The 27,905-nt window shown below is 39.0% G+C and overlaps 1 protein-coding gene across 3 annotated transcripts; it reads right to left on the reverse strand.

Annotated features, from left to right (window-relative positions):
- Positions 1–27,347, reverse strand: LOC146475758 (fibronectin type III domain-containing protein-like). Of its 3 annotated transcripts, none has more exons than XM_085115456.1 (16): positions 26,991–27,347; positions 15,579–15,651; positions 14,423–14,713; positions 13,192–13,515; positions 12,460–12,562; positions 11,999–12,207; positions 11,116–11,257; positions 10,251–10,381; positions 8,909–9,193; positions 8,057–8,302; positions 7,145–7,390; positions 5,598–5,858; positions 3,997–4,314; positions 3,359–3,505; positions 2,202–2,337; positions 1–1,283 (listed from the first exon to the last, which is right to left on the reverse strand). In XM_085115456.1, exons 2-16 carry the CDS (start codon positions 15,649–15,651, stop codon positions 1,136–1,138), a joined length of 3,060 nt encoding a protein of 1,019 aa, XP_084971582.1. In that variant the 5' UTR covers positions 26,991–27,347; the 3' UTR covers positions 1–1,135. The 3 variants fall into 3 exon arrangements, with proteins under 3 accessions (XP_084971582.1, XP_084971581.1, XP_084971583.1); XM_085115455.1 differs by lacking the exon at positions 26,991–27,347 and adding an exon at positions 19,247–19,504; XM_085115457.1 differs by lacking the exon at positions 26,991–27,347 and adding an exon at positions 17,860–18,078.
- Positions 27,348–27,905: the final 558 nt, after the last annotated feature.

Consider the following 27,905-nt stretch of genomic DNA (forward strand, 5'->3'; position numbering starts at 1 on the left):
CTCAGTAGGATAATTGATAATTTTTATTAGCCAGGTATTTGATATATACATATTAGTATATCTTAAGCCTTTTTTTAATGTTATGTCAATTGAACGCTTTTAGCGCAATATTAAATATATTAATAAGCCCATGTACTGTAGTGCCATTTTTTTTATTATTTAAGCTGAGATGTTGCTGTTTATATTTTAAAACTTCCCGGCACATATCAAAACGGAGTAATTTACTTGATGTGAAAATTATTCATTTTGAGTGAATTTGTGTGATATAAAAGAGATTGTGTTTGTATGGTTTGGCTGACACATCTCTCAACTTTCCATGTTTTCTGTCAATGACTCTCAGTAGATATAATTGACCCGCCCTAGCCACTGGCCTGTGTTATACCCAATTTGCATGTTCATAGACAAGATGTGATCCTCTGTCTGCTGTTTGAGCTTTAGACATCGTGTTCTCAGTTATAATTACATTCTAGAAAGCTAAGTCTTAGCAATATAAATGTTTTATAAAAAGTGATATTTAACAATATATTTCTTTTAATTAGTAATTTACGGATTACATTCCATGGAATTCAGATAAAGGCAGATTTTAACTGTGGTGTTATTTTACATGCGCTAGTGGGTGTGGATTTACAAAATAGAGACAATATATAGGCTATGTGCAACTGTGAATTGCTCTGCAGATCTAACCTGTTCATAGGTTTTCTCTATTTTGATTAACACGCCTAAATTCACGCCCAGTGGCGTATGTTAAATCACATGACAGTGGAAGGCTAAATGAGTTGTTCTTTGTAGACAACAATTCACCAGTTCTAGGAAGTTCCTCAGCAAGCCCCATAAAGAAGCGTTTGCTTGTTACATCCATTTCTTCCTCTTACAACAAAAACAAGCATAATGGACTCTTACCATGTATTCCTCAATACGTGTCACGCAACAATTGTGACACATGTACATTGCTGTTAAATACATGATGTGAAAAGGTTCAAGTGTTGCATCTTTTTGCAACACTACATCACACACTTCAAACATTTTTTCATTGTCAAATAATACTTTCTGATTCATCACTGTATTTTGACATGGCCCGCCCGGCCCAAGACTGAGGTTTATCCTTTCAGGAGTATTCTCTATTCTGTTCAATGCTTTAGACAAATGTTCCTTCTTTTTCATATTTAAACACGACATCTGTTTCCTTGTATTCATCTGCAAAGGCGACATCCTCACCAAATAGGTTTTCCTCCATCAAGCTAAAATCGGAAATCGGCCTCGATTTGTGATCCGGCGGTTTCTTTCTGCATGAGAGTGAAGAGAAAATAATAGGCAGAAGTATATTTGTCCAAGTTTGAAATGTCACTTTTAATACGAGCTTTTTCCTGAAAATGGTGATTTTTCTAACAGCGTGGTGGTTCATACACACCATAACAAGCGCCTGCTCACTTCTTCCTAATCTGTGTATCATTAATTATTTTTCTAAAACTTGTTATCGGCTGGCCCGTTCTACCTCTGGCTCCAGTGTTTCAAAGCAAGATTAAAAGCAAAGACTAGAATAACTTTTGCTAGCTTTTGGATTCTGTTTTAATTAGCTCAACAGTGACAGTTCTTGTAAGTGCTCCTTGTCTTTCTAAACGTAGGAGGTTAAACTTGACCTCCTAGCTCACTAAGACATGTCAGACATGTCCTACCAGTGACTGCAGAAAAATATGATTGCCAATACGTGTCATATCAATTTGCAGCATCATCGAATTTGTTAATCTTCTCTACTTAGCAAAAAAACTTTTTGAATCATTGTTCCTTTCCTTCTTGAAAACTTTAATAAGCCTTGCATTCATTAACTCGTAGAGTCCAGGTTTTCTCCATTACCGAGTCATATTCTCTTAGGAGAATTTAAGAAGTCGCCTTCAACCAAGAAAAATGACGAGACATGCATCTTAAATATGATAATTTTGTTTATATTTTTTGCTAATTGTCACGAATAACAAGAGAACATTTTACGGTTGTGTGCTTAGTGACCTGGCCTTTGAATGGAAGTGAGGCTGGAGTTGGTTTTGTTTTGATACGAGGAGCACCCAATATAAAACAACCCCTGATTAGCTTATTATTGATTAGCACACTTAAACCAATTTGGCTTATTATTGTTAAGCCAATCAGGGATTGTCTTATAGCAAACTCCCAAGCTAGAACTATCTTAGCACGGGCATAACATAGCGTACCTGGGGTTATTGTTCTCCAAGAAAGGTTTCTGTCCTTCATCGGCATCATCTTGTTTCTCTTCGTCTTGTGTCTCCTCGTCTTGTGTCTCCTTTCTCTCCTGTTTCGTAGCTCCATATTTTTTTTCACGCAGCTTAACTGAGATAAAAAAAGACTGCCTCTTAAATCTAAACAAAAAGCTCTACTTGACCAAGATATCGGTAATCCTACACTCCAATCTGTATTGGTAGACGTAACAGAAATTGCCATTTAGACTTACGCTAGCGATAAGCTTTGCGGTGTTTGCAGGGGCCTCCAGAAAGCAACATTAGACATTTTTCTGATTTTTTCTTGCAACTTGTCTCGCAATTTTGTTGCACCTTTTCGCGACAAGCTGCGTGAAAAGTTGCCTAGCCAGCCTGGTGTAAAATACCCTGAAACGAAACATGTATCGAAACGTTTTTGTCTCGCTTTTTCGTGAAGTAGAAACGAGCTCTACTTCAGCGACTAAAACTTTATGGGATACGGCATGTTCATTTTAGGGCGTGTAACGCTAGTTACTTCGTGTAACAAGCAAAGTTGCGAGACACGTTGCCGCAAGAAGGATTGCCAAGACCAGGGTCATGACGAACCTGCCTTGAGTTACTTTTCTCTGAAAGCTATATATAAAGCGGTCCTTTGGCGACGCGTGAAACAAAACTTCCACAAATACAGCTCTCACGAAGGACCCTCTGTTACATTAGCGTGAGCGAAGTGCTAATAGGCTGTGTTACGGTATACGGTAAGGTATGTTGTGATAGGTTATGTTGTATTACAAAAGAACGAACAACCGAACAATGATCCCAACCCTAGCAAACAGTGGAGTTGCAGGTTATCAGGGTCCAGTGAAAATAGAGCTTTTGAAAGGTGTAGGTCTACTGGCAATATGATAAGTAGGGGCATGTATTAAAGATTGGTGGCATAAGTTAAACAATGTTGCGTTATGCTACCTCCATCTAACTACTCACAGTATTTGTGCCATATTACATGATGGCACTTTGCTTTACTTTACATAACTGTTCATATGTTACGTCACGTTACGCATCCTGCGTTGCGTACTTTACCGTACGTTTTGTTGTGTTACGTACGTTACATAGAGTTGCGTTACGTACGTTACACCATGTCACGTTACGCTACATACCGTTGTATTTGTGGCCTCTTCCTTGCCGGTATTTTCTTACAAGAATAATAGCCACCACAAACAGGAGAATATAACCACCAAGTACAATCACCGCAAGAAACCACGCTCGAGAGTACACTGGTGTGGTCTTCACACCCTGGACAACGGCTGGGAAATAAAACAGATTGACTGTTGATCAAACGCACATGTACAGAGAGACGAAAACTTCGCTCGTATTTTCCTGCATTGCTATTGGTTATAAGTTTAGCCGCGCTTGACACCGGTTGTATGTTTTCCCACGCTTGGCAGCAGTTTCATGTTTACCTGCGCTTTGCATCAGTTTCAAATTTTCCCGCGCTTGGCTGATCAGTTTCAAGTTTTCCCGCGTTTGGCAGCAGTTTCATGTTTGCCTGCGCTTGGTATCAGTTTCATATTTTCCCGCGCTTGGCATCAGTTTCATGTTTTCCCGCGCTTGGCATCCGTTACATGCTTTCCCGCGCTTAGCATCCGTTTCATGTTTTCCCGCGCTTGGCATCAATTTCATATTTCCCGCGTTTGGCGTCAGTGGTTCCAATGTGACTTCTTCTTCTTTATTTCTTATGTTACTGAAGCAACTTCCGACGGAATTCACAAACAAAGAGGACGACATATTTACCTACCTTCAGTAGCTCGAGTAGTGCTGCATAATTCTTCCGCAGTCGGTAAACTAGGAGGACTTGTTCCAAACTTGTTAACCGCTTTCATTCGTAAACGTGGCACAGACATCCCACTCAATTTCAAGGCCGCTTCTGTTGCATGCGGATCAGTGACATTGAACACAAAGGTGAAGACCACAGGGTCACTACTCGACTCTTCTTCAATCAGATAGTAATCGATGGGAGGGCCGTTAGATGCACCAGGGATCCATGAAAGTTTTAATGTCCCCTCGATGCAGTCTATGTCCGTTACATGAAGTTTACTTGGAGGGGCGGGAGACCCTAAAAAGTAGAAACATGGGATTATCAGCCATTATACCATGCCCGAAAAGTGACGATTACTAAATTGCTTCCTGGTCGTTTCTGTAAAATAGAATCGGCAAGATCTGGAAGTATTTGTTTGGTAGTTCTTTTTAAACAATTATTCTTCCATTCTTGCTTGTTGGATATATAGACCTTTTTCATAAATGGCGGCCGATAAATTATTCTTTTGTTTTCATGAAAATTAGCCTTACTAGCCTCGTCAGCGTGTGCAAAATTCAAAAGAATTTTTACTCTGAAATGAGGTTAGTAGGGCTAATTAACATATATTGAAAAGGATGATAAATCGGCCGCCATTTATGAAAAAGGTCTATATGAGATGATATAGCCAGCTCGGCGCCACGCGCCTCGTTGGCTATCTGTCATCTCATATCCAACGCGCGCTCGTGGAATAATTGTCAATTATTCTGTCTATTAATCTTAAAAACTTAGATAACACAGTTCCAGAATTTTGATTGGTTTAGCGGCCATGGTATATGAGCCATTATACCATGCCCCACAAATATGCTAAGTGTACGCATCAGGGGGAAAAGAAAATATCACTAAATCAACAAGATTTAGCGGTTTTTCGTGGTTGCTTTTAATGAAACAATTATTCCCCTGGCGCTTGTTAGATACGAGTTTAGTGGACACGAGCTGCGCGCCTCGTTGGCTGTCTGTCATCTCATATACAACGCACGCTTGTGGAATAATAATAGGGACTCTACGCAAACACGACGCCGACGGCAACGAAAACGTCAATAAAGAAAAAGCTTAATGAGCTAAACAATGCTGTGCACGTGCATTACAAATTTTGATACATTTCGTCGCCATCTTCGGCCAAACAACAACGTGAAATGCCCAAATTCAAGGCTTTATGGAGAGCATGAGCACATGACAGTAAATTTTCATTCTCTGTGCTAACTTAAAGACCGTTCCCACGAGTTTTGTTACTAGATAGTTCAGCCACATTGTACAAGTTGAACGAATTGGAATAAGCGCAAAGTAGTACAAGTAACACGAACTTGTATTTTCAAGTGACGTTTTCGTTGGCGTTGCCGTCGTGGTTGCGTAAAGTCCCCATTGTTAAGTATACGTAACTTACAGTAAAGCCCAATAGGGCATGCGCATGGAAGAGTAAACACGACATAGTGCGCATCGAAAAAACTCAGGGCCTATGTAAGTGATTACGGTTCTTGCACCTTGGTCTCAAGAAAAATAAAAACAAGAATTGCATACACAGTAGACACAAAAGTCAGATTTACCATCTACATCTATGACAACTGTAGCTCTCTCTCCTTCTCCAGCATCGTTGAATGGGACACAGGAGTACGAACCGGATTTGCGAATCTCGTGCTCGAAAACACCAGTTGTGTTATACCCAAGTCGTTCTTGATGCAAGTAAAACCTGTATTCCAGTACTTTTGGGTGGGAACTACTGGTACAAGTAAAGGTGATTTTGCTGCCAAATGGCACTGCACTGGTGATAGCTGTGTCAACTACAAGCTGAGTGTTTTCAGGTTTGTCTGATAAAAAGAATTAATCAAATAGTAGGTTAAGTGACCATGTCACCCCAGACGCATGCGCGCGTTGATGAGAAGCACTTTGAAATCGTTGGCCCAACTTTTTCCAAAACCGTCGGAGAGTTCGCTGAGGAAGTAGACTGTTCACAGTCTCCCTATGTTTCCGCGGGATTCTCGAGACCGGTACGCTTCGATGGAATCGCCGCCATCTTGGTTTCTTAAAGCGAGCGCGATCTGGGGAGAGTGTCTAAACTACCGAGGGGAGCGGGAGTGGGTGTTGGTATAGTCGCCTTCCAATTCCGCTCCCCTCCCCTCCCCTGGGTAGTTTAGACACTCTCCCCAGATCGCCCTTGCTTTTACAAACCAAGATGGCGGCAGCTCCATCCCACGGAAAAATAGGGGGACTGTGAACAGTCTAGCTGAGGAAGCTGTTTTCATCAGTTTGAATCGCGTTCTTCTTCGGAAAGTTAGCTGAATTTTCTACTTTCAAACGTTCTTTAGTAATTACAGATGCTGTTTGTTGCGCTATATTTTTGAAAGCTTTTGCATGGCGGAAAAGCAAAAATCCCGCGACGAGTTGTATGTAAATTAGTCTCAATTGCGCATGTGCCCTAGCTGACGTAGTCCCTTTAATTAGTGACTGAGTACAGACTCGATCAATGAACTATTTTATTTTAAAACGTATGTTTTATTATCTTTAAGTTGTCTAGCTAGAAGGTAAAGTCGAACTCGAGCTTAAGTGACCCACATGGCCGTAGCCTAACCCGATCTCTGTAGCATGAAGCAACTAAGGCCTCGTTCACACTAGGTGCCAGAGTTCGGTTCTCGGCCACGAGTACTTGTCTGAACATGGCTTTTTATGTTGCGCGTGCGCGGGAACTACCGCAACGGGTAGTACTCGGGCACCAGTTCGTCTGAACAGGGTATTGTCAGTTCCTGCACTTTTTCCCCATGTCTCCCTGCGATACGGTTTAATCCGTAAGAGCATTTTTAAAATTCTTCCATCAAAACATTTTTCAAAATATTAAATTTTACTTCCTAAGTAAAATCTTAAGCTTTGAGCTTTATTATAGCATGTCATTCAACTTAAGCGGTTGGTAAAGTTGTGTGCATTTTTAGCATACGCGAACTTGCCAGTAAGGTTGATTTGTAATTAGTTGTGTGCAAATGAAGTATGTCTGTCTGTCTTGAATCTGAAAATTTGATTAATTGACTATTAACCATTTAGATTCAGCGGGTGCTGTCGGGAACATAACATAACTATGATCATATAAAATGATTTTACTTACACTGTACGTCAAGAGTTGCACTCTCTTCAATACCAGCCTCCAATCCACTTCTTATTAGACACCAGTACTTTCCAGAATCGTTCCTCGAGGCTGTAAAGGTTAGATTGTTTGCTGTGCTTACAGTCACCCCATTTTTAATCCACGTTATTTGAGGGACTGGGTTTCCTGTGGCAGCACATCTGAATGTTACTGTTTCGAATTCCTTCACTGTCTGGTCTCTTGGCTTGATGGTGAAACTTGGAGGAACTATAAGAAAATACACAGAATATCAGTACACACCTTGTGGACTGCGTACAACCCAAGTCGCTACCAAGGCAAGTCAAGTGAGCGTTCTATCCTAATACCCTTACGTTTGTTGGTGTTTCCAAACACCTTAAAGTTGGTTAAAAAAAAAAAAAACGGGTGGACCTCGCTTTTTCAATCCACTTCTTGGTGATTGGAAATCGGAGGAAACAATCTTACTTGTGTATAGTTACGTCACACACGGAAAGCTGTCGTTACAACTATAAATTTGGGGAGGGGGTAGGTCTCCCCTCCCCTCCCCTCCCCTCCCCCGTAGCATCGGGGAGCGATGGGAAGTGTTTGCATTCCCGGGATACAAACGATCGGGTGCAGGGAGGGCACAGTGGTGAGAGCACTCGGCTCCCACTAAAGTGGCCCGGGTTCAATTCCCAGGGTTGACTCCATTTTTAGGTTGAGTTTGTTGTTGGTTCTCGTTCTCACTTCGAGGGTTTTTCTCCGGGTTCTCCGGTTTTCTCCCTCGACAAAAACCAAACCTTCCAAATTCCAGTTTGGCCCGACCTTTCAAACGAGTTCCTGGAACTCTTTGGTGCTCCGTGTGTAAACGTTGCGTTACGTTACGCTACGCTACGTTACGTTACGTTGCGTTAATAGTTCTACAGCCTCACTTACATTGCACATCAAGGTCTGCTGCAGCTCTGATAATGAAACCCAAGCCATTGTTTGCCACACACCAGTATTGTCCAGAATCATGTCTACCAGTTCTAAAGCTCAGCGTTTCTCCAATGCTCAAGGTCTGTTCATTGCTAAGCCATGTTATGTTTGGTGTGGGAATACCACTGGCGGTACACCGAAATGTGACTATTTCTCTTTCAGTCACTACTTGGTTTGTTGGTTTAGTTACAAAGCTTGGTCGAACTACAGAGATATCAGATAAACGAAATCGTGAATTTAGGGAAAATAATGTTCCTAGGACTAACATATAACTAATTAACCAGAGAGAAATAATCATGATAATTTTATGACCTGATAATTTATGATAATCATGATAATTTTTTGACCTACATGTATGGCCTTATCAGAAACTAGCAGTACTCATTCTCGACCCAAGAGATTTTGGCTTGACTGCGCAAGTCCAAACGTCAGTCATGCGTAAAACGGAAGAGCCCTGAGGTCGAGAATGGACCCCGAAACTCAACGAGAAGTAACTTTTCTGTATTTTTTTTTATAAACCATAAGCAATACCTCTCTTCCTTATGAAAACGTTTGCTTTCAAACAAACTAAGAAAATTTTGACAGCTTAGCCGTTCTTTGAAGTGTTCATTTTTCACAACTTTGAAAGCCGGTGGTTTTAAAATTTCATCTTGTACCTAATGACTCGTTTCGTCCAAAATGAACGTGTAGAAATTAATCGGTGCGCTGAAATAAGCAGTGCTTTCGTGAGGTACTGCTAATATGTTCAAGAAGAGGGTGATATCCTTTTGAATCTAAGGACAAACAAGACTTCAAAACCTAAAATCTTACCAAACACAATTGCCGTTGTTGTTGCCGAATCTTCACCCAGGAAGTTCGTAGCCTTGCAGGTAAACTTTGCCGCATCCAGCACCTTATCAGCCTTCTTTATCACCAATGTACCATCTTGCTGTAATTCGTAACGACTATTATCCCCATTCGAGATAGCAACCCCATTCCTAAGCCACTGAAATGACGGCCGAGGTGCTGCGCTCGGATTGCACTGCAATCTGCCCTCGCTTTCATGAAGTAGGTGAAACGGGCCAAACTGCACATCAGCAAAGGAAGGTTTCCAAGCTGCGGGATAGAGATAAACGAGCTTGTTCTTGGCGGCCACATGAATAGTGACGAATGTTTGGTTTATCAACAGAGTTGATATCTGAAGGTACATTGGCCACCGTAAAGAGATTCGAGTGCTGACGTGTCGAGCGCTAGCCTTTCGTTAGAGCGAATCAAGGTGGGCCTCACTATTTAAACTCATACAACCCACAATTCCTTGATTCGCTCTGACGAAGGGCTAACGCTCGAAACGTCAACACTCGAATCTCTTTACGGTGGCCAATTTACCTTTAGCCATCAACTCCGTTGATAAACTAAACATTCGTTTCTACTCCCCACCAACGCATCAACACAGTTAGTTTAGAAAGATGAAAGTGGTTTATCGTTTGCTCTAAAAGTGATTTTTTTAGACGTGTCACTGTAAAAACGTGGCGCCGCGTGAAGAGACAGAAACAAAATTGCATGACGCACTTGCACGCGGTAAGCGTTTTTCGCGTGCTTGCGTGTTTGTCTTACTCAACAAGCCCCGCAGGACTATGGGGAAGAACATCTTGTAGTGTACACATGAGCATCAAATTTCTCCTAATAATATCAATGCTTATTCAACTCCTAAGTTCATGAGAATTTAGGATCTGATCACTCAAGGTGAATATTTTCTTGATATTTTAATAACTTCTCCCCAATACTTTTAAAAGAAAAGTATGGGAACACTATAGGAGAATTTGTTTTTTGGTATTAGGGTTTACAGGGTTAAGGTCTGGTAACTTATTTCTAGAGTTCTCACACCCGTGACACCCAAGTACAGGATCAGTATTAGAGATTTAGCTTCGCGTTTACGGCTAACGCCAAACGAGAAACGTCAAGCTGTTGTTTGTTCTAAAATGCATAAACTTGTGTTTCTCGTATCCACTTCTCTCTTTTTCGTGTTTGCTCGATAGCTGACGCCGACTGGGTGGAGATAAGCTTAAACCAAAAAAGCTTCATTGTTTTTCATCAAAGAGAAAATTTCAGCCTGGCGTTTGCCGTTTACTGTAAACGCGATGCTAAATCTCTCTAATAGTGTGTGTGGACTTACCCCGTATGTGGACCCATGTTGCAGAGGCAATCATTCCGTGTATGTTTTCCACCGCACACTGGTAAACGCCATCATGGATTAGAGTAACATTTCTGAGTTCCAGTTTGTCGCCATGTATTATTAAATGTTCACTGTAAAAGCAGAAAAAAGCAAACATTTGTCTCAGCATAAATCTGTCAAATTTGATTATCCAATCTTTCTCGTTATATAGGCGTGCAATCGTTCAATCTTGCTCCTTGCTGTATTAGTTTCTTATACTATAACTGAAATCATGCACCAGACGTTAACAACCTTGCTTCCTTGATTTTTCATGTTATTAGAGATGATTCGGCCTTTACTTTGAATGTGCGCGCTTGAGCAGTAGATCGGTTTTAAAACTATGACTCGCAATTTTCGATTACAGCTTAGTCAGTATGAGAACTGCTTAATTCCAGAATGAAAATGGAGACGAGAAATCAAAACGAAAAAAGTTGAATTGATCAGAAAGTTTAAGACAATGTATGTAAAAAAACGCCGTCTTTGGAGCATGCGTAGTAACTGACAGTGAAAGATATTGAGCAGTGCTTTGTTGTGGTGCTGTTAATATCATTATAACGTCACATCGAGGTGGTTCTTTCTATCCTTTCAGCAGAAAATGCCTCGTTGCATTCCAATACAAAGAATTTCCTGTATAAGGTGTCACTGCTGTACAAAGTGGCTCCAACTTTAATTAACTTTTGGCAAGATTAAGTTTAGAATATTTCTACCTCCTCAACGCTTTGTTTCATTCCGACGCTACCGTTATTGCTCTTGTCTTGTATTAACAGTGATTTATTAACAAAATTGACCGTGTTCTATCCACAAAACACGATGAAAGTTAACTTACTCTGAGCGCAACTGGACGCCATCTTTATACCACGTGACCGGTGCTGGGGGAAATGCTGTCACGTGACAATCTAAAGTTCCATTCGTTCCAAAGACAATGATCATTTTCTTGGGTGGAGGTTTCCCAGTCCATTTTGGTGCAACTAAAACAATAAATGTTGCAATGTAAAAGACGATTCATAAGTCAGTACTGTCCACTTTCACACAACTTCGTGAAAAAACGGAAATTGTTTTTTCTTCTCAAATAGTCAACTCCAACAGCAACAACAATCACAATTCAACTTGCCACAAATATAACGTTCATGAAAAACGGCATAGAAAATTAACTTCATCACGCAAAAAGAAATACTCTAGGACTAGGATAAAGCTTATTTACAAAACAATCGTTTCAAGTTGCAGGGTAAAATAACACTTTCTTGAGTTAAATATCTGCTAGGAGCTGGGATATGATATGGAACAACAGAATCAGATAGTACGCAACTATTTAGAACCTCTAATTTCGTTGGATATGCAAAACATGCAGCTCTATTGTTTAAGGGTGCATTGTTTCTCGCGTTTGTTCATTGCCAACAGAAAACTAAAACCTGCTCCTTCACATCAAACCTTTCCGACGGGAAGTTTGTATCCTCCCAAATAGGCCATTTCCGAGTTGCTTTGAACCTCATTATGAAAGCGAGGCTAAGCGCAAAGTGTTAATTATGAAAATTGCGTTTTCATTCATATGCAAACAAAACTATTTTTCATATGAAAAGTTTTGCACCTAGTCTCCCTTTCATAATGAGGTTCGCGGCAACTTGGAAATGGCTTATTAAAATTTGCTCATCCACGCAAACGATTTAGGAGATTTAGGAGCTTAAACACATTTTTAAAAGAGCTGTACATACCTTCCACCTTCAGATTTATCGTGTGAATCAGAGGATTTCCATTGCTGAGAGCATTTACGGCTTCACAAGTGTACTGATCTTCATGTTTCGCTCTGGTGACATTGTTGATGTCCAGGCGACGTTCATGGAAGAAACTTCGAATCTCAAAGGAATCCTGCTTATCAACAATCAGCTGACCGTTTTTCTTCCAAGTTATGCTTGGCGCTGGCCTGGAAGGCATACTAAATGTTAAAAGTTGAACTAAATGTTATCCTACAAGCGCGCGCTGAACATGAAATGTTGCTATACACTTGCGGTTTTCCCAGCTACAATTCTGTCTATCATATGCTGGTTAGTTATTCCCGCGCGGAATACAATAGCATGAGCGGGGATTAGGTCTGCAGACTCATAAATGCGACTTAGCAAACTCGATCAAAGCAACAAATAAAACCATTTTATCCTTTTAACAAGTTTTTACGTACCTTCCTACAGCGAGACAATACAAAGTTTTAGTTCGTCCTTCGATGGCTAGTTCCTCAACATTAGGTTTAATGGCCCATGAAGGTGGCCTCAAAATCACAGGATCTGAAAATTGAACATCACCACGCTATGTTAAAAGTGGGAAAACTGATGTACTAATTTTTTCTCCTGTACCCTGTGGCGACCTGAAGAGGCATGTGTTCGGGATGGTGGTGGTTGGGGGAGCGGGAGAGAAGGGGAAGGGTTAGATTCCATAGGTAACTCCCTCACTTCCGTACCTGTTATTCAAGAAGCTGTGTCAACAAACTGTTGGGTCGTGTTGTCCTATTTAAACTACAGCTTCTTAAACTTGGTGAACACATAACCTGGGTAGGAATGGCAATGATTCTCTTAAAATAAAGTAATTTATTTAATGTCAATAACACGTGGAGTGCTTGCGCAATCTCGAGAGCCGGACGCTCATCAGTAAGTGCTTGACAATAATCCAGGTCCAATTGGAATTTCGAAAGTGGTTTTTGAGGAGAGGGGAAAACCGGAGAAGCCGGAAAAAAACCTCTAGGAGCAAGGACGAGAACCAACAACAAACTCACATATGACTCCGAGTCCGGGAATCGAACGCGGGCCACATTGGGGGGAGGCGAGTTTCTCACGACTGCGACATCCTCGCTCCCCTCTTCTCATTCCTTCCCCCCCCCCCCCGCCACACCTCCCCCGCGGGGATTTTCCTTCCTTACCTGTTTGGTCTTCATTACTCTTCTCAATCTTCAATGTCCCAGACTCATAGTATCTATTCGCGCCGGTAATCCTGCATCTTATTCCGTTTCTATCTCGCCATACATCGATGTCATCTTGTGTCACATACATGATGTACAATCCACCATTAGGGGAGATCCCGAGGTGCTCGTCTCTTGAGAACTGAACATTCTGATCCCCTACTCGGCTCTCCCAGCTGTAAACTGCTCCGAAACTAGGTTTATGATCAGGACACTGATAAATGAACGGCTGGCCAAGATCAACCTTCTGAACCACCTCTTGTTTGTTCACAAAATCTCCAATAACTATCGAAAGCAAAGAACGTTTCGTCAGTAATAACCAGTAACACTGTTAACATCCCTCCTCCTCCCCCCTCCCACCCTAATCTCAAAGGTCAGGATTCGACAATAAAGCTGACCGTGAAGTGATAAACTAAACAAAAACGTACTTGATGACGCTAGATCTAAGAGAAAACAGTTTGCATAAACCAACACCATCCTACATTTCTCCATGTCCATCACTTCCTGAGTTTTTGAAAACCAGCTTGCTCAAATCATCATTGCCCCGGAATATCTTCAATGTGTTTTCACTCGACGCTACGCTGCTGATTATAACTTGAGATGTCTTGAACGGAAACTCTCTTTGCCCAAACCAAATATCAATTACCTGAAACGAAACTTTTGCTATAACGGGACCCGTCTGTGGAATAACTTACCCCCCCCCCCCAAAAAAAAAACCGCTGGCTCTATTGGGTTCTTTAAACGACTTCTGAGGAAGGTATCCGTCAGATCGGATTCTCACACGGCAATCAGGTAGAACAGTTGTAATGAGTATTTAGTTTTAACTTTTAGCTCGTACTCGTTATCTATACATCCCATTCTAAAAATGTATTCGAAGTCGCCAATTCAAGTTACAGGGCTATGATACTTCCTTTGAGCAATGTATAACAGCACATACACAAACGATAAAATATTGGTTTTCGGCACAAAAACATCCTTCAATATTCGAGTAGTCACGTGAACAGTATCGAAAGGAATCGGAACAGCCGATATTTCTCGCAAGGATCGATATTTATCGATGATATCGAGTATTTGGTATCGAGTATTTGGTATTGAGTATTTGGTATCGAGTATTTAATATCGAGTATTTAATATCGAGTATTTGGTATCGAGTATTTGGTATCGATATAAGCCACCTATGGTGAATCTTTACCTATGACTGCAACTTGAAGCTTTCTGCTGAACACTTCAATACCAGTTATCGTATCCTTGACAATGCACTGATAAGTTCCACTGTGCTCGGCTTTCAAAACTTCACCAGTTAATGTTCCACTTTGACTCAGTGAATAAGGAATTCCGTAAAACAAAGTTATTTTTGTTCCGTTATGTTTCCAAGTCCACGTGAGATCAGATCCTGATGCGTCGCAGGGGAGTGTGAACTTTCCGTCCGCTATCATGTAGCCCTTGGGTGAAAACTTGGTGATCATTGGCGGCTGTCGTACAGCTAAAACAGATTCAATGGATCACAGTTACCATCGATAATATGGTGCTAGTGGAGCCATAGTTAATCGAGGGACTGGTTATGAAACTTTCCATGAAAACAATGGTGCTGCAATTTATGCTGGAAGGGCCGCGACCCTGCACAATCCTTTGTTTTAACGTTCACACCACATTTGAATATCTTAACAGGAACGTTTCGATTGGTCAGTTGCTCCAACACATTCCAAATTCTATTGTTGTTTATGCAGGATCAAGGCCAAAAAGGCAAACAAAAACATATCACAAAGAAGTTTGTCAGGTGGGCCGAGCATTTAAACCTCACAAACAAATTATTCAAGTAGAGCATGGCATGGTTGAAAATCCCAACCGGCGAAAGGAGCTGGTTATTTCAAGCGTGGCCGAGGAGTTGAACTCGGGGCTACCGAGAAACAAGTCTAGTTACGGGCCACAGCGGGACTTGACTCGGCGGGGACCTCCAGATCAGATTTCAATTACAGCGCCCAAACTGCTTGGCTAGGGTGTCTGCCTTGCCGGTCGATATATCGGCCGCTAGTCTGACCATAAATTTATCGTCCGACAGTCCACCATTGCTTGACCAAGGATAGCATCCAGAAGGGTGGTCTTCAGTCAGGCGAAAGCCGCTATTCATGATTTTATTAGGGTATAGCTATTTCATAATGATATGTAGTTATAAGGCTCAGTTGAAGGCAAAAATGTTCTTTATCATAATTGGCAACATCTCCCCCAAAAATGTTGCTGAAAAAAGATTGAATACAGAGGTGTGTTGCCTTCTGTTTTTGAGGTTGTAGTGTACATTTGTAACTGATTGGAACAAATTTGTTCCTAGATGTAGAAGATGAGTTACTCACCTGTGCCTAAAGCCACAACAAAGCTGAGAATCCAAGTTAACATATATAATCTGCAAGCTGTCCTGCTTTGCATCTGTCCGATTGAAAAAGAATTGCAGTTTGATCAGGTAAATTAAAGTGCACTTTGTGTCTGCTACATGAAGCAGGTTATTTGCCGTGCTTTCGTTTCTAAAAGTACATTATAGAGGTGCTGTGAAAGGGAACCGTAAATCCTGGGGAAAATGTTTGGAAACCTCTTGGGTATCCTACATTGGTGTAACATTTTAAAGCGGTAGAAGTACCTATCAGTCATGAAATGACTTTACGGTACTCGTATTTACTAGAAAATACTTAGAACAGCTAGGAATATTTGTGCGGTTTACGTTTTATTGAAAGAAAACATGACTAATAAAATATCCAGTAGATAGGGCGGTTAGTTTCTAAAGAAACTGCGGTGCTGCCTCGTTGGGGAGTAGAAACAAATGTTTGGTTTATCAACAGAGTTGAGAACTCAAGGTAAATTGGCCACTGTAAAGAGATTCGAGTGCTGACCTTTCGACCATTAGCCCTTCGTCAGAGCTAAGGGCTAATTCTTCAAAGCACATATTCGCTCTGACGAAAGACTAACGCTGGAAACGTCAGCTCTCGAATCTTTTTACGGTGGGCAAATTACCTTGTTAACTCTGCTGATAAAACCAACCATTGGTTATATAAATTATAAATATGCAGTTGTGTTATAGACATTTCTGTTGAGTAACCTTTTTGAATTAATGAATTAATTAACAACTTCTATGAAAAAGAGGAAACGCGTATTAATCGTTCAGTAGACACAACAAAACGTGACTTTCAATACATCTTTTACTAGAGCTGACGTACATTGTAAGTGCTTCTTGTTTTGATGGATGGTAGCTGATAAAACGGCAATGAGGAAAGTTCTATTTTAGGGTCTTTACATTTCAACTTCCGGTCCGTTTGTGGAAACCTTTCGCTTTTTCTGTCACACGCAAACCATTGTGAAACACACTTTGATAGGCCAACCCAGTCAGAATACAATAGGCCATTTCCGAGTTGCTGACAACCTCACTATGAAAGCGAGGCTAAGCGCAAAAGTTTTCATGTTAAAATTAGTGTTCTTTGCATCTGAATGAAAACTAATTTTCATAGCAAAAATTTTGCACTTAGCCTCGCTTTCATAATGAGGTTCAAAGCAACTCGGAAATGGCCTATTCATCATGGTTTTAATTTTTTTAAATATATTTTTTACCATTTTCCACGAAGAACTTATAATAACCTTATTATCCCTGTTACGTTTCTTCTGTTTGAATTAACAAGACTTAGTAAAAGCAATATAAAAATGCCGTAATTTCTTAATAGCAGAACAAGAATTAGGCTTTTAAGATAAACTACGACATCAATTAGTTTTGATAACGTGTTTCATATAACATCCTTGAACGGAAGATGGAAAATACGTTTCTAAAACTCAAAAGTATCTTAGTTTTTCCTAAATATATGCCTTATATGATGATGTTGCATCATCATCATCATCGTCACAATAATAATAATAATAATAATAATAATAATAGTAATAATCTCTTTATTAATATATTCCAAGCTATTTACAAGTTAAAAGTTCTACTTTTAAAACATCCAACTCACAACAAATTTGCTTAGAAAAGTTTGACGCATTACAAAATAATTAACAATAAAGCTTAAATTATGCCAGAAAATCAGCCAGCAAAAATTCAGAGTAAAAATCCCAAGACACGTGTTTGACTGAAAATGTTTAGCTTGTGAGAGCATCTCGTTTCTAAAAAAAAATTTGAGCAGCCTAAAATAATTTGACTATTATAATTAGACTCTGTAAGCTTCACAGCGTACAGCTTCTTCATAATAATAATAATAATAATAATAATAATAATAATAATAATAATAGTAATAGTAATAATAACAAGGGACTTGAACATTTCATATAGATTTTAGTCAATTCTTAACATATTGTAAGTTAGGTTTTATCATTACATCTTATGTCTAGTAATTTAGACAAGTGGAAAACGCAACTTTTTACTCCAGATCTTAGATATAGCTCACAGGCCTTAAAGGGCATACGAATTTTTTTTTTAACTGACATAATAATTTAATCGTTTATTTGGTGTTATGTGGCCATTCAAACGAAAGCTGTAAGTTGAAAAATACTTCCTTGTGAAGCCGTGGACCTAACCGAAGCTTTGCTTGGAGTTTTTAAAGATGCAAAATTTAATTTTTACTTGTATCACTATGTTACTTTTCTAATTTTCGAACCTACCTCGATATAAACTTGTTACCCAGAAAGCGTCAGATTTTCCTGATTAAAAGGCCTGTGCGACGGTTGAAGATAAAAGATGAACGCGAATTCCGCGAAACGTATATTATACTTCAGTGTTTGCTTAATACAACTCTTTGTTTGCGGACGTGATTCGTTTTTTATCCGCTTAATTCACGCGCTTGAATCAACTCATTAATCTCTGTTAAAACTCAGTGCAAAGGTCCGATTTTTTGTTTTTTTTTTTTGTTTTAGAGATTCAGCTGTGAACACGCCATATTTTTAGCCTCTGAATGATAATGTGTCTCTTTGACCTGGCTTTCAACTTCCAAATGCAAATTTCATGTCAAATGAAATATTCATTTACTAGTAGACGCCGCGGTTTAGCCTTTATTTTCAACTCGACTAATTTTAGGCCTTAAAATGGCGTCAAAGGTCCAAAAATATCATGACTAACCACATTGTAAAAGACAGCTGGGGGGGAAGAGGATTCATGTTGAGCTCTTTGCTGTGAATCCAGAGCGCTTCTCATTTTATTTTCGTTTTTTCTTAACTTTATTCACCAAACTTGGGATTTGATAGCGGATTTTTGGTTTGATCTTACATCCATATACGGTAATTATTTTTTTATCATAGATTTTGACAGCCATTTGCCACGGGAAACAAAATAAGGAAAATAAATTTGGAGAAAGTCAAAACATCATTGTACACTTTCTACCTTTTAGCCACATCCCTAAAATTCTTTAGTTTTAACAGTATTTCAATTTGGCAATCCATAAATGTTTTATTATTTTTCAAATTTCAAAAAAAAAAAAAAATTTACACCGGATTCCTCTACAAACTCTACAAAGATAACTACCTCTGTGTGTATGATTTCTGACATGTTTTCTTATCTGACAAAATATGACATTTGTAATGCAAGCCGAATGAACCATGAGTATTTCCATTATCGATATGACAAGTGAAACTAAGGCTATCTTCACGCAACAGAATTAAAATATATTGACTATTATAACCGGAGACAATCCCACTCACTACATTAAAAAATTATACTAATTATCATGGACTGGCAACCATTTCATACTCAGACACGACTGTTTGAATCAATCTCACGAAACAAGTCTGAATATAGCGCGATATTTGTAGTTAGTCAATTGTAGTATAAAACATAAAACAGTTTGGTGGTTACGTTAAAAAAAAAATGATTTTCTACCACGCTGACACCCTCATCTTGCTTCACGTTTCCTCTTAGTTTTCTTTGCTACAAAACAGTTGAGGATATGGTATAATTTCTAAAGTAAACAGTTTTGAACTTCTCCAATTTATCATTTACTTAGTACTGAAGCTTTACCAAACGAATGAGAGAAATACACGTATACACTACTCCTACCTCGAGCGTCGAGTGTATTAAGGGTGCAGTCATGCTTTCATGAACACAGCAGGAGCGAGCGTCTTATTTTTCCAATGCTAATTGTAAGATGAAACGATCGACACCAAAAATTTCCGCCGTCAATTAATGCCAAATTTATGCTGAAATCATGTTAAATGTGTACGTGTTTGCTTGAACGACTTCCAGTTTACTGGGGGTGCGTTATATTTTTTCCGCTTCAGCTGTTGACGTGCGCGCTGAATCACTTGATAGATTACTGACTCTCAGCTTCATTCGTAAACTGAACAACATTTGAGTGAATTAGGAAGAACACTGCTGGGAGATCACGCAAGTGTTTTTATATTCTGATATCCAAAGGTGGTTTCTTCCTACTGAGACAAAACCAATTTGAATGGCGAAAACATTGACAAGAAAAAATAGGGAAGGGAAACCTTAACAAATTTTTACAAAATCTGACATCCAAATGAAACTCATAAGCCAAATTCTTGAACTTTCTTATCGGAAATTTGAGTTTCATGTGATTTCTCTTTAAAACTTCCGCAATATTTTTCGGTTCTTAAAAAGGCGTCTACTTGCCCTTAATTAACCGTCTTAACCCTTTAACTCCTAACATCAAAGAACAAATTCTCCTGTCTTGTCCCCATACTCTTCTTATAAAAGCATTGGGGAGAAGTTATTAAAATATCAAGAAAATTTACCTTGGATGATCATATCCTTATTTCTCGTGACTTCAGGGGTTGAATAAGCATTGATATTGAAGGAGAAATTTCCGCAATGTTCTTCCGCAATGTTTTTCGGTTCTTAAAATAGCGTCGTTTCATGCCCTTCGCCGACTTAACCCTTTAACTCCTAACATCAAAGAACAAATTCTCCTTTCTTGTCTCCATACTTTTCTTATAAAAGAGAGAAGTTATTAAAATATCAAGAAAATTCACCATGGATGATCATATTCTTAATTGTCGTGACTTCAGGGGTTGAATAAGCATTGATATTACAATGAGAAATTTGATGCTGATCACTGTTCGGGGTTAAATGGTTAAGCTTTCGTAGAAATTATTTGCTTCCGCAATTTGTCGTCGGTTAATAATAATAATAATTCATTCGTTTATTTAATAATAAATAAATAATTATTAATAGTTCTAACAATAATTGTCATTTGTATAGCGCTGATTCCATTAGCTCAGCAGCGCTTTACAGTGTCTAAGAAAATTTTATAATATATGGTATAAAAACATCAGGTTAAAAAATGCATCAAAATACAAGACACCAAGAATAGAAAGCTATCTAAAACATTCGAAATAAACTAGTGCGCAAAATTAAGATGATAAAAAGAAGCTAAATGTACCAGTGCGCCGTAAGTTTTTTGTTAAGCAGAGATACCGTCTATTTAACAAATCGACGGCAGTTTTCTATGGTTTATACTCTTATAGACCATAAAATGACGTCAAAAAATGTTCAAAACTAAAGTGGAACCACGAGCCGCAGGCGAGTGGTTTCACTGCCAAGTTTTGGACATTTTATGGCGTCATTTTATGGTCTATAAGAGTATAGACCATAGAAAACTGCCGTCGATTTGTTTTTTACAATAACATGGAAAAAGGACGAGCGGAATTGGCTATTTTTTTCGTTGAGAAAGCGCGCGCGCTACATCTGACGTCATTTTTATTGTCTGTACTCTTATAGACAATAGCTACGAGCCAATCAGCGCGCGGGAATTTGGACAGTTATTGTAAAATGTAATTTATTATCCTATCTTAAATCAACACAAGTCTATTATCATCGTTAATTATAGTACAGTGGAACCCCGCTCTACGGACACCCGCTTAATACGGACACCCGGATATAATGGACCTTTTCGTTTGTCCCGACGAAAAGCTCATATATTTTCTCTAAAATTAACCCGCTTTATACGGACACCGGTTAACACGGACAACGGACACTTTACTGTGTCCCGAGTGACAAACTCTCATCATCGTCAACCCCGCTTAACGGACACTGGTTATATGTTCACTATGGTATAAAAGATGTTAGTAGCTTATTTCACGTAAAATAAGCATTTATTGGTCGATTCAAATTTGTTCATTGGTTGATTCAATATTGCATTCAGTCAATATATAAGGAATTTCTAGTGCGGCGCTTTTCTAGAGAATTGAACGAACTTGAAATTTCGGCCACTTTAAAAAATGGAGATGTAAAATCATGTAATATAAAGAAGGCTTTTAACTTATGATAATTAGTATAAATCTACTAGTGTTCTATCACGAATGCCGTTCTCTGATTGGCTACGCTACTCGCTATCTATTCTGTGATAGATAGTGAGTAGAGGTTTTCAACAAAATGGCGGCCGCTTCGTCCCGTTTTCGAAGTGTCTGCGATGAGGATATAGATAATTTACTTGTTTAGTTTTGAACGACTAGTAGATTTATACTAAAACAATTAGATTATTCGCTCTCGATTTCTATCGCGTGATAGCTGATTCGGGCTGTGCCCTCATCAGCTATCACGCGATAGAAATCTCGAGCTCATAATCTAATTGTTAAATAGAAAGATATGTACAGTTATTGGGTTCACCTAGCCCTTTAACATACAATTCTCTGATCCATGATTTGTGTTCCTGGTGCTAGCGGCACAACATTCATTTGTACCCTTCACATTCACATTGCCGCAATTACCACCATAATCACCCACGAGTTGCTCCCGACTGGTCTCGTAGCTCTGTCGGTAGAGCAACAACGATCAACTCCGGAATCCGAGGATCGTGCGTTCGATTCCCGCCGAGGTGAAAGACTTTTAATTTGCCTCGTGTGGTCTCCTATTTCCTTACTCGCTCAATAGGAGTTTAATGGGTTCACTTAGCACTTTAACATACACTGCAGAGATAATTATTTGATCCATCATTGATGCTCAATCGAAAGCAAATTGTATTCAGCGGTTTATCGAGAGCCTAGCGCTATAGAAATAGAATCCATGACATTCTGCACAACCAGTTGCACGCTAAGCACCGAGCTACAAAGAGACAATTAATCGGCCTTTCTATATGTTTTACAAATCAGACTTTGAATCGTGCATTGTGATTCTACATTTTTGTCTGTGGATGAAACCCTATGGAACAAAATCGAAATTGATATCAGATTACCTCCCTGTTTCAGTTTCCAATGCCGTAGTTCTGCTAAATTGGATGCCCCTGGATAGATATTGAATTAAATAAATAAGTCTATGGATGGAAGTGTGCCCATTCACTTGAAATCCACTTGATTTTTAAGCAATACTTCCCCTCATATTTAAATAGGCGTGTCAGAGATCCTGACCCCTATTTGTTTGTGGCTTCCTAGCTTTTTACACGCCTTGCAACAGCTTTCTCCAACACGTAACTCAAAACAAGGCAACCTGTTTAAGTGCAAGGAGTTTCAAGGTGCTTATGGTTGATCTCTTATAGTTTAAGTGAATGAGAATCTATTTTACTTCCTTCTTTCTGTATTGAATGAATGTTTCGTGGCGTTGTAGGTGGTCGTTTATCAGTGACAGTTAGCTGTTTGGGTTTTTCTTTTAATTCTTGTTAAGAGCTTTAGATTAGAAATTTGAAACATTTTAAACTGATTAAAAGATGAAGCAGCACTGCCCGTGCAGATAGTAGTTCGTACTTTGAATTCTTGATTTTGTCAGATCTGTTCATATATTCTCAATATGGAAAATATATTCAGTACATTTAGCTCGATTACGTTAATTACTAAAGACTTCGTGTAAGAAACGTCATCACCATTCATTTCAGCACGTTACGTCTTGGGGCGGAAAACTCGAACTTGTTTGGTTTTTTCTTTTAATTCTTGTTAAGAGCTTTAGATTAGAAATTTGATAAAGTTGTGGAACATTTTAAACTGATTAAAAGGTGAAAGCAGCATTGCTTGTGCAGATAGTAGTTCGTATTTCGAATTCTTTATTTTGCCAGATCTGTTTCATATATTCGCAATATCGAAAATATATGTGGTATATTTAGTTTGATTAAGTTAATTACTAAAAACTTCGTGTAAGAACACGTTCAAAATACGAACGTCTACCAATAAAATGTGTAATCTCATACATTCCGATCAATCGAGATAAAAAGCTACAAAAATAATGTAAACTATACAACTATAGAAAAGAATTTACAATCACAAAGTTCACCTTTAAAATCATTTACATCGCTTGCAACACGTATGTTCGAAGGCAAACTGTTCCATAGCTAAGATAACAAATATGTGTAGGAATTCTTCTTAACTAAAAGATTAAAACAAGGCATCTCTAACGTTGAGCCTTCTCCTCTTAACCCATGTGGGGGTTGTCTATATTTAAAAAAGTTCCTAATAAATATGAGACGTACCAAGGACATTGTACTTAGAGAAAACACTTGATTGCACATAGCATTAAACTTATTTTAGCAGCAGTCGTGTTTCAAACCGGAAAATACTCTTTCTGTGTCCGAAATTCGAAATAAGTTATCTTGTGTATCAAACTCGGAAATCATGCCTCGGTGACATCGGTCTCCTTTTCAGCTGTCGAAAATGGGTGACGCATATATTTGGGGTGTTTCTAACAAATTACGGATCGTTGCAAGTCTGTCGTCAAAAGCTGGAACGGAACTTTGAATTTCCTGCCTTTTGGTCATTCCATAGCGTCAGATTGTCAACAATCTTGATTCACTAGTTAGAATATCTTATAAAGCGACAAAAATCACCTTCCTTATTTTCATAAATCTGATGGAAACCTTAACAAAAAATCGTTCAGTTTCGAACACTTTTACGATTGTACGTAGTAGCCTTTAACTTCCTATCCAGGCAAGCAAGTTTTCCTTTACATTTTTCTTTTAATGGCAATTTTGACCAGCTAATGCATAAATTAAAGTTGAGTATTCTTGGTATACCTAAGAAAGATCGAACTGTGATCAACACAATAGGACGACTTTCAAATTTCAAGTCAGTCACATCCCAACTACTCTCGCTCCTTGCCGTTGTTTACCAGCAGAGAAGGAGACGATAGAAACAAGATTGGTGTGAGTACGAGTACGACTTGCAAATTTCAAATCAGTCACATCCCAAGAACTCTCGCTCCTTCCCATTGTTTACAAACAAAGAAGTAGACCCTAGAAACAAGATTGATTTGATAAGCGGTTATCTTAACCGTGCAAACTAAATCTAATACTCGTAGTCAAACTAGTCTGAAGGCTCCTAAGAACACTGGATGACAATGATTCTTTGTGGTTCGACTACATTTTCTTAAGTTGTAAAAAGAGGTCAATGTAGTCCTCTATAGTAAAAAACTATTAGTCCACTGCCCTCCGCCGAGCCATGTTGGCTCGGAGCTTTCATCAATTACATTAAATGAAATGTCTGTTTTTCAATGACGATATATCGTTGATCCTTGATGTGATTAACTGCAGTAAAGTTACAAGACTTACAACCACAACCGATTTAAAAACGATTGCAAACCATTTTAAAATTAGTTTGAATAACGTAGACATCCTCAACACGTATCAGCCTGTTAACATTTCAACTCTAGACGCGAAACACGTATCGTGGGAAAAGCTTTGCGATCGCATGCCGAAGGATTATGATGACGCGTCCTTAATTTAAAGTTTCCATTTCACATCCGGTCTTCAACGCTTTCTCACTTAAGTTTACGATAATTTAATACTTTGGAATTCTTCAGCGCAGAATCCATGTCAGTGGTTGACAAGGTTATCAGACAGTTTATGTTATTATTGAAAGCGTTCTGGAAGCAATCCAAAGTTGACTCTTAAACTTTGAAAATATTCGTGTCTAGTATCATTGCCGTATCTTGCGTGATGTCGTGAACGTCAAAATGGCTGCCAATTTCGTGATAAACTGATCAAAATACATTGTGTTATAACACAGCATGTTATACTACATGGGTGCTAAATATCAATTACAAATGCCTCAATTCAAGTGTCAATTACCACATTTACTCAAGAATGGCATTTTTTCGATTTCCTTCGTCTCTTTGCTCAGATATTTTATTTTATTTTCTCTTCCACTCTAAGAAAATTCCTTTTTTTTTTTTCTCGAAAACCAACATTTCCAAATTCCAATAGACCCAAGGCACAAATGGCCGACATTGTAATATTCTTTTGTCTGCATTCAAATTAGCCTCACTAGCCTCGTTCAAGCGAAATAATCTTTTGATTTTTGAGCTCAAGAACGATGTTAGTAACGTTTATATGAATGCAAAGAAAAGAATATTAAAATTTCAGCCATTTTTGCATAGGGTCTATTCGATCAGGATTGTTGTTAAGCACTTTATCATGAGCCTTTGGCTCTGGAGATTGTGCAAGCACTCCACGTGTTATTGACATTAAAAAAATTTTTATACTTTACTTTACTTTCTCTCAACTCCAGCGTCAGCTTCAATACGTTTCTCAAGTTAATAAAATTTGATTCTTACCAACAGGAAAAGAGACGAAAAAAGGTGTGAGGCATGAAGCAGAATACTGCTGCTTAGCCTTGTGAGGTAAATCTGTAAAATTGTTTTGTGTTTCCGTCTTACAGTGTTTCATTGCTGTACAAGGGCCAGTTATTATTATTACTTCAAATTTCCGCTATGATTTCCCTTATCTTCTGGCCATAAGTTTATATTGACGTCATTGTTTACAATTTGAACTTACAAATTCAGGCTTAACTTTAAAACGTCTGATATAGTTATATGAAGAGAGAAATGAATCATTTCGATGCTAGAAAGAACTTGCTTCAGGCGATGCAGTCAATCGTAACGCCATATTGACGGACAACTGTGTGGAAATTCTAGCTGACTGGAGCAACAAAAGGAATAACCTTTTCACCCCAGGAAAGTGCTCGCTAGAAACCGCCAGTTGATCGAATGGTCGCACTTCAGGATTTCTTTCATAGACGCAGAACTTATAAACAAGTTTCGTGGCTAAAAGTTGCGTTTGAATTCGAGATCGATGGGTTTTCAATACCAAGGAAATGTTCAATTCTTTGGATTCCAACTTGTCTCCTGCCCAAAACCACCCCATCAATTTTTCATTTCATGCTTGCAGTTTCTTTTGTTTCTCTCTCGGGTGGTGCAGTTTATTTTTCATGCGGATATACAAAAGGGAAAAATCCAAAACTACATTCGATACCCCCCAGCCGGTTTGTTTATACAACGTCTAAAAATGCATGGAGTTTAATCTCCGAATGCGAAAGGGAAACCGTGTTGTAAGATAACAAAATTATGAAGCTAAAAATTGTGACCAGCAAATGATGCTGTTTAAATCCAACCGTACGGAAATGTTGTTTTAACGTTGTATACGCTCGCTATTATGCAAACAGTTTATGAACCGAGGCCAAGAAGTCGAGTACCAAATAATTAAAAGTAGTGATAGCCGGTTTGTTCAATGACGCTCCGTGCTCCATGATCCAGCAAAATGATGTTTATTTTAGCTCAATTCACGGTCCGAGAGGAACGACAGAACGTGAGCGGAAAATATTAGCTTTGCTCTGCTGAAAAGTATTTTGGGGTGCAACAGAAATCGGGAGAACGATTACAGTTTGTACTTGCTGCATCTGCGATGTATGAAAGCTTTATGGCTCATGCAAACCTTTATAAAAATGGATCACTTTCGAACAGTTTTAAACTCGCCGAATACAATCGCGTTAGTCTTGACGTTCATCACAAGTAATGTGTTTAAAACAAATGGCAGATTTTTAGCAGCGGTAAGAATATTTAGACACGACTCCAGCTTTCTCCTTACCTTGTAAATCCTGCGTCGACAGGAGTCCTCCACGTTTCCCAGATATAAAATCGATCGGAGTAACCTAGCGCCTTCAAAAACAGGTATTCGGTCAAAAATGTGATTTACGTGCTGGAGAAGAATGTCTGCACCTATGTTTGATATGACTGCGGTATTTAATCACCTTATCAATGGATTGTGTATAATTCATGTTGTGTCTCAGACGCGCGTCACCGCCTGTAAATCCTATTAATTCTTTCATATCTGTGTGATTGGGAGACAAAGCCCTAAAAGGAGAGGCAGTCCTCCACATTTTGTGCTATTTGTACACTCCATTAGGCTTCAAAAGGACTGATGCTTTATTAATTCAAAGGGTACATTGACCAATAATATGAACAGATTTTTTATAAAAAGCCATTCATGACCCAGGGGCAGATGGTCTGAAAGGGGCGAAAAATTCGCGGGCGAAATTTACACGAGCACAGCTATTGACCCGTGATTTATTTCATATTTTATAAACTTTTATATATAACGGTCCTGAAACATTTTATTTTTGTCACCCTGAAGAAGGTTTTTTTCCCAGCCGAAATTTCGGGCAATTTGTACATCAGTTTATATATCCAAATAAATTGCTGTCGTCTGTTTAACTGTTTTTGTCTTTTTTTACTGCAGTCCAACCTCGTTCCGGGAACGAGGTTGTCTTACCCTCTATACTTTGTCATCCCAAGTAGTTTACTGATCCAGGTCAGTAAAAGATCCGGCGTCTTTCAACGTCTTGTCGCTGTGGTTTTGCCAAATTTACGGTTATTTTTCGCCCCGTCGCGTTCCGAGGATGTTCATACTACTGTGAAATGGCTACTGCGTCGGTGAAACCTTCTTGCTTTTGATTTTAGAATATGCAGGTGGCACGTGAAACTGAGTTCTCAGCTCAATAGC

The sequence above is a fragment of the Pavona decussata genome, unplaced genomic scaffold (genome assembly GCF_977016875.1).
Source record: "Pavona decussata unplaced genomic scaffold, jaPavDecu1.1 SCAFFOLD_83, whole genome shotgun sequence".
In the NCBI taxonomy this organism is placed as follows: domain Eukaryota; kingdom Metazoa; phylum Cnidaria; class Anthozoa; order Scleractinia; family Agariciidae; genus Pavona; species Pavona decussata.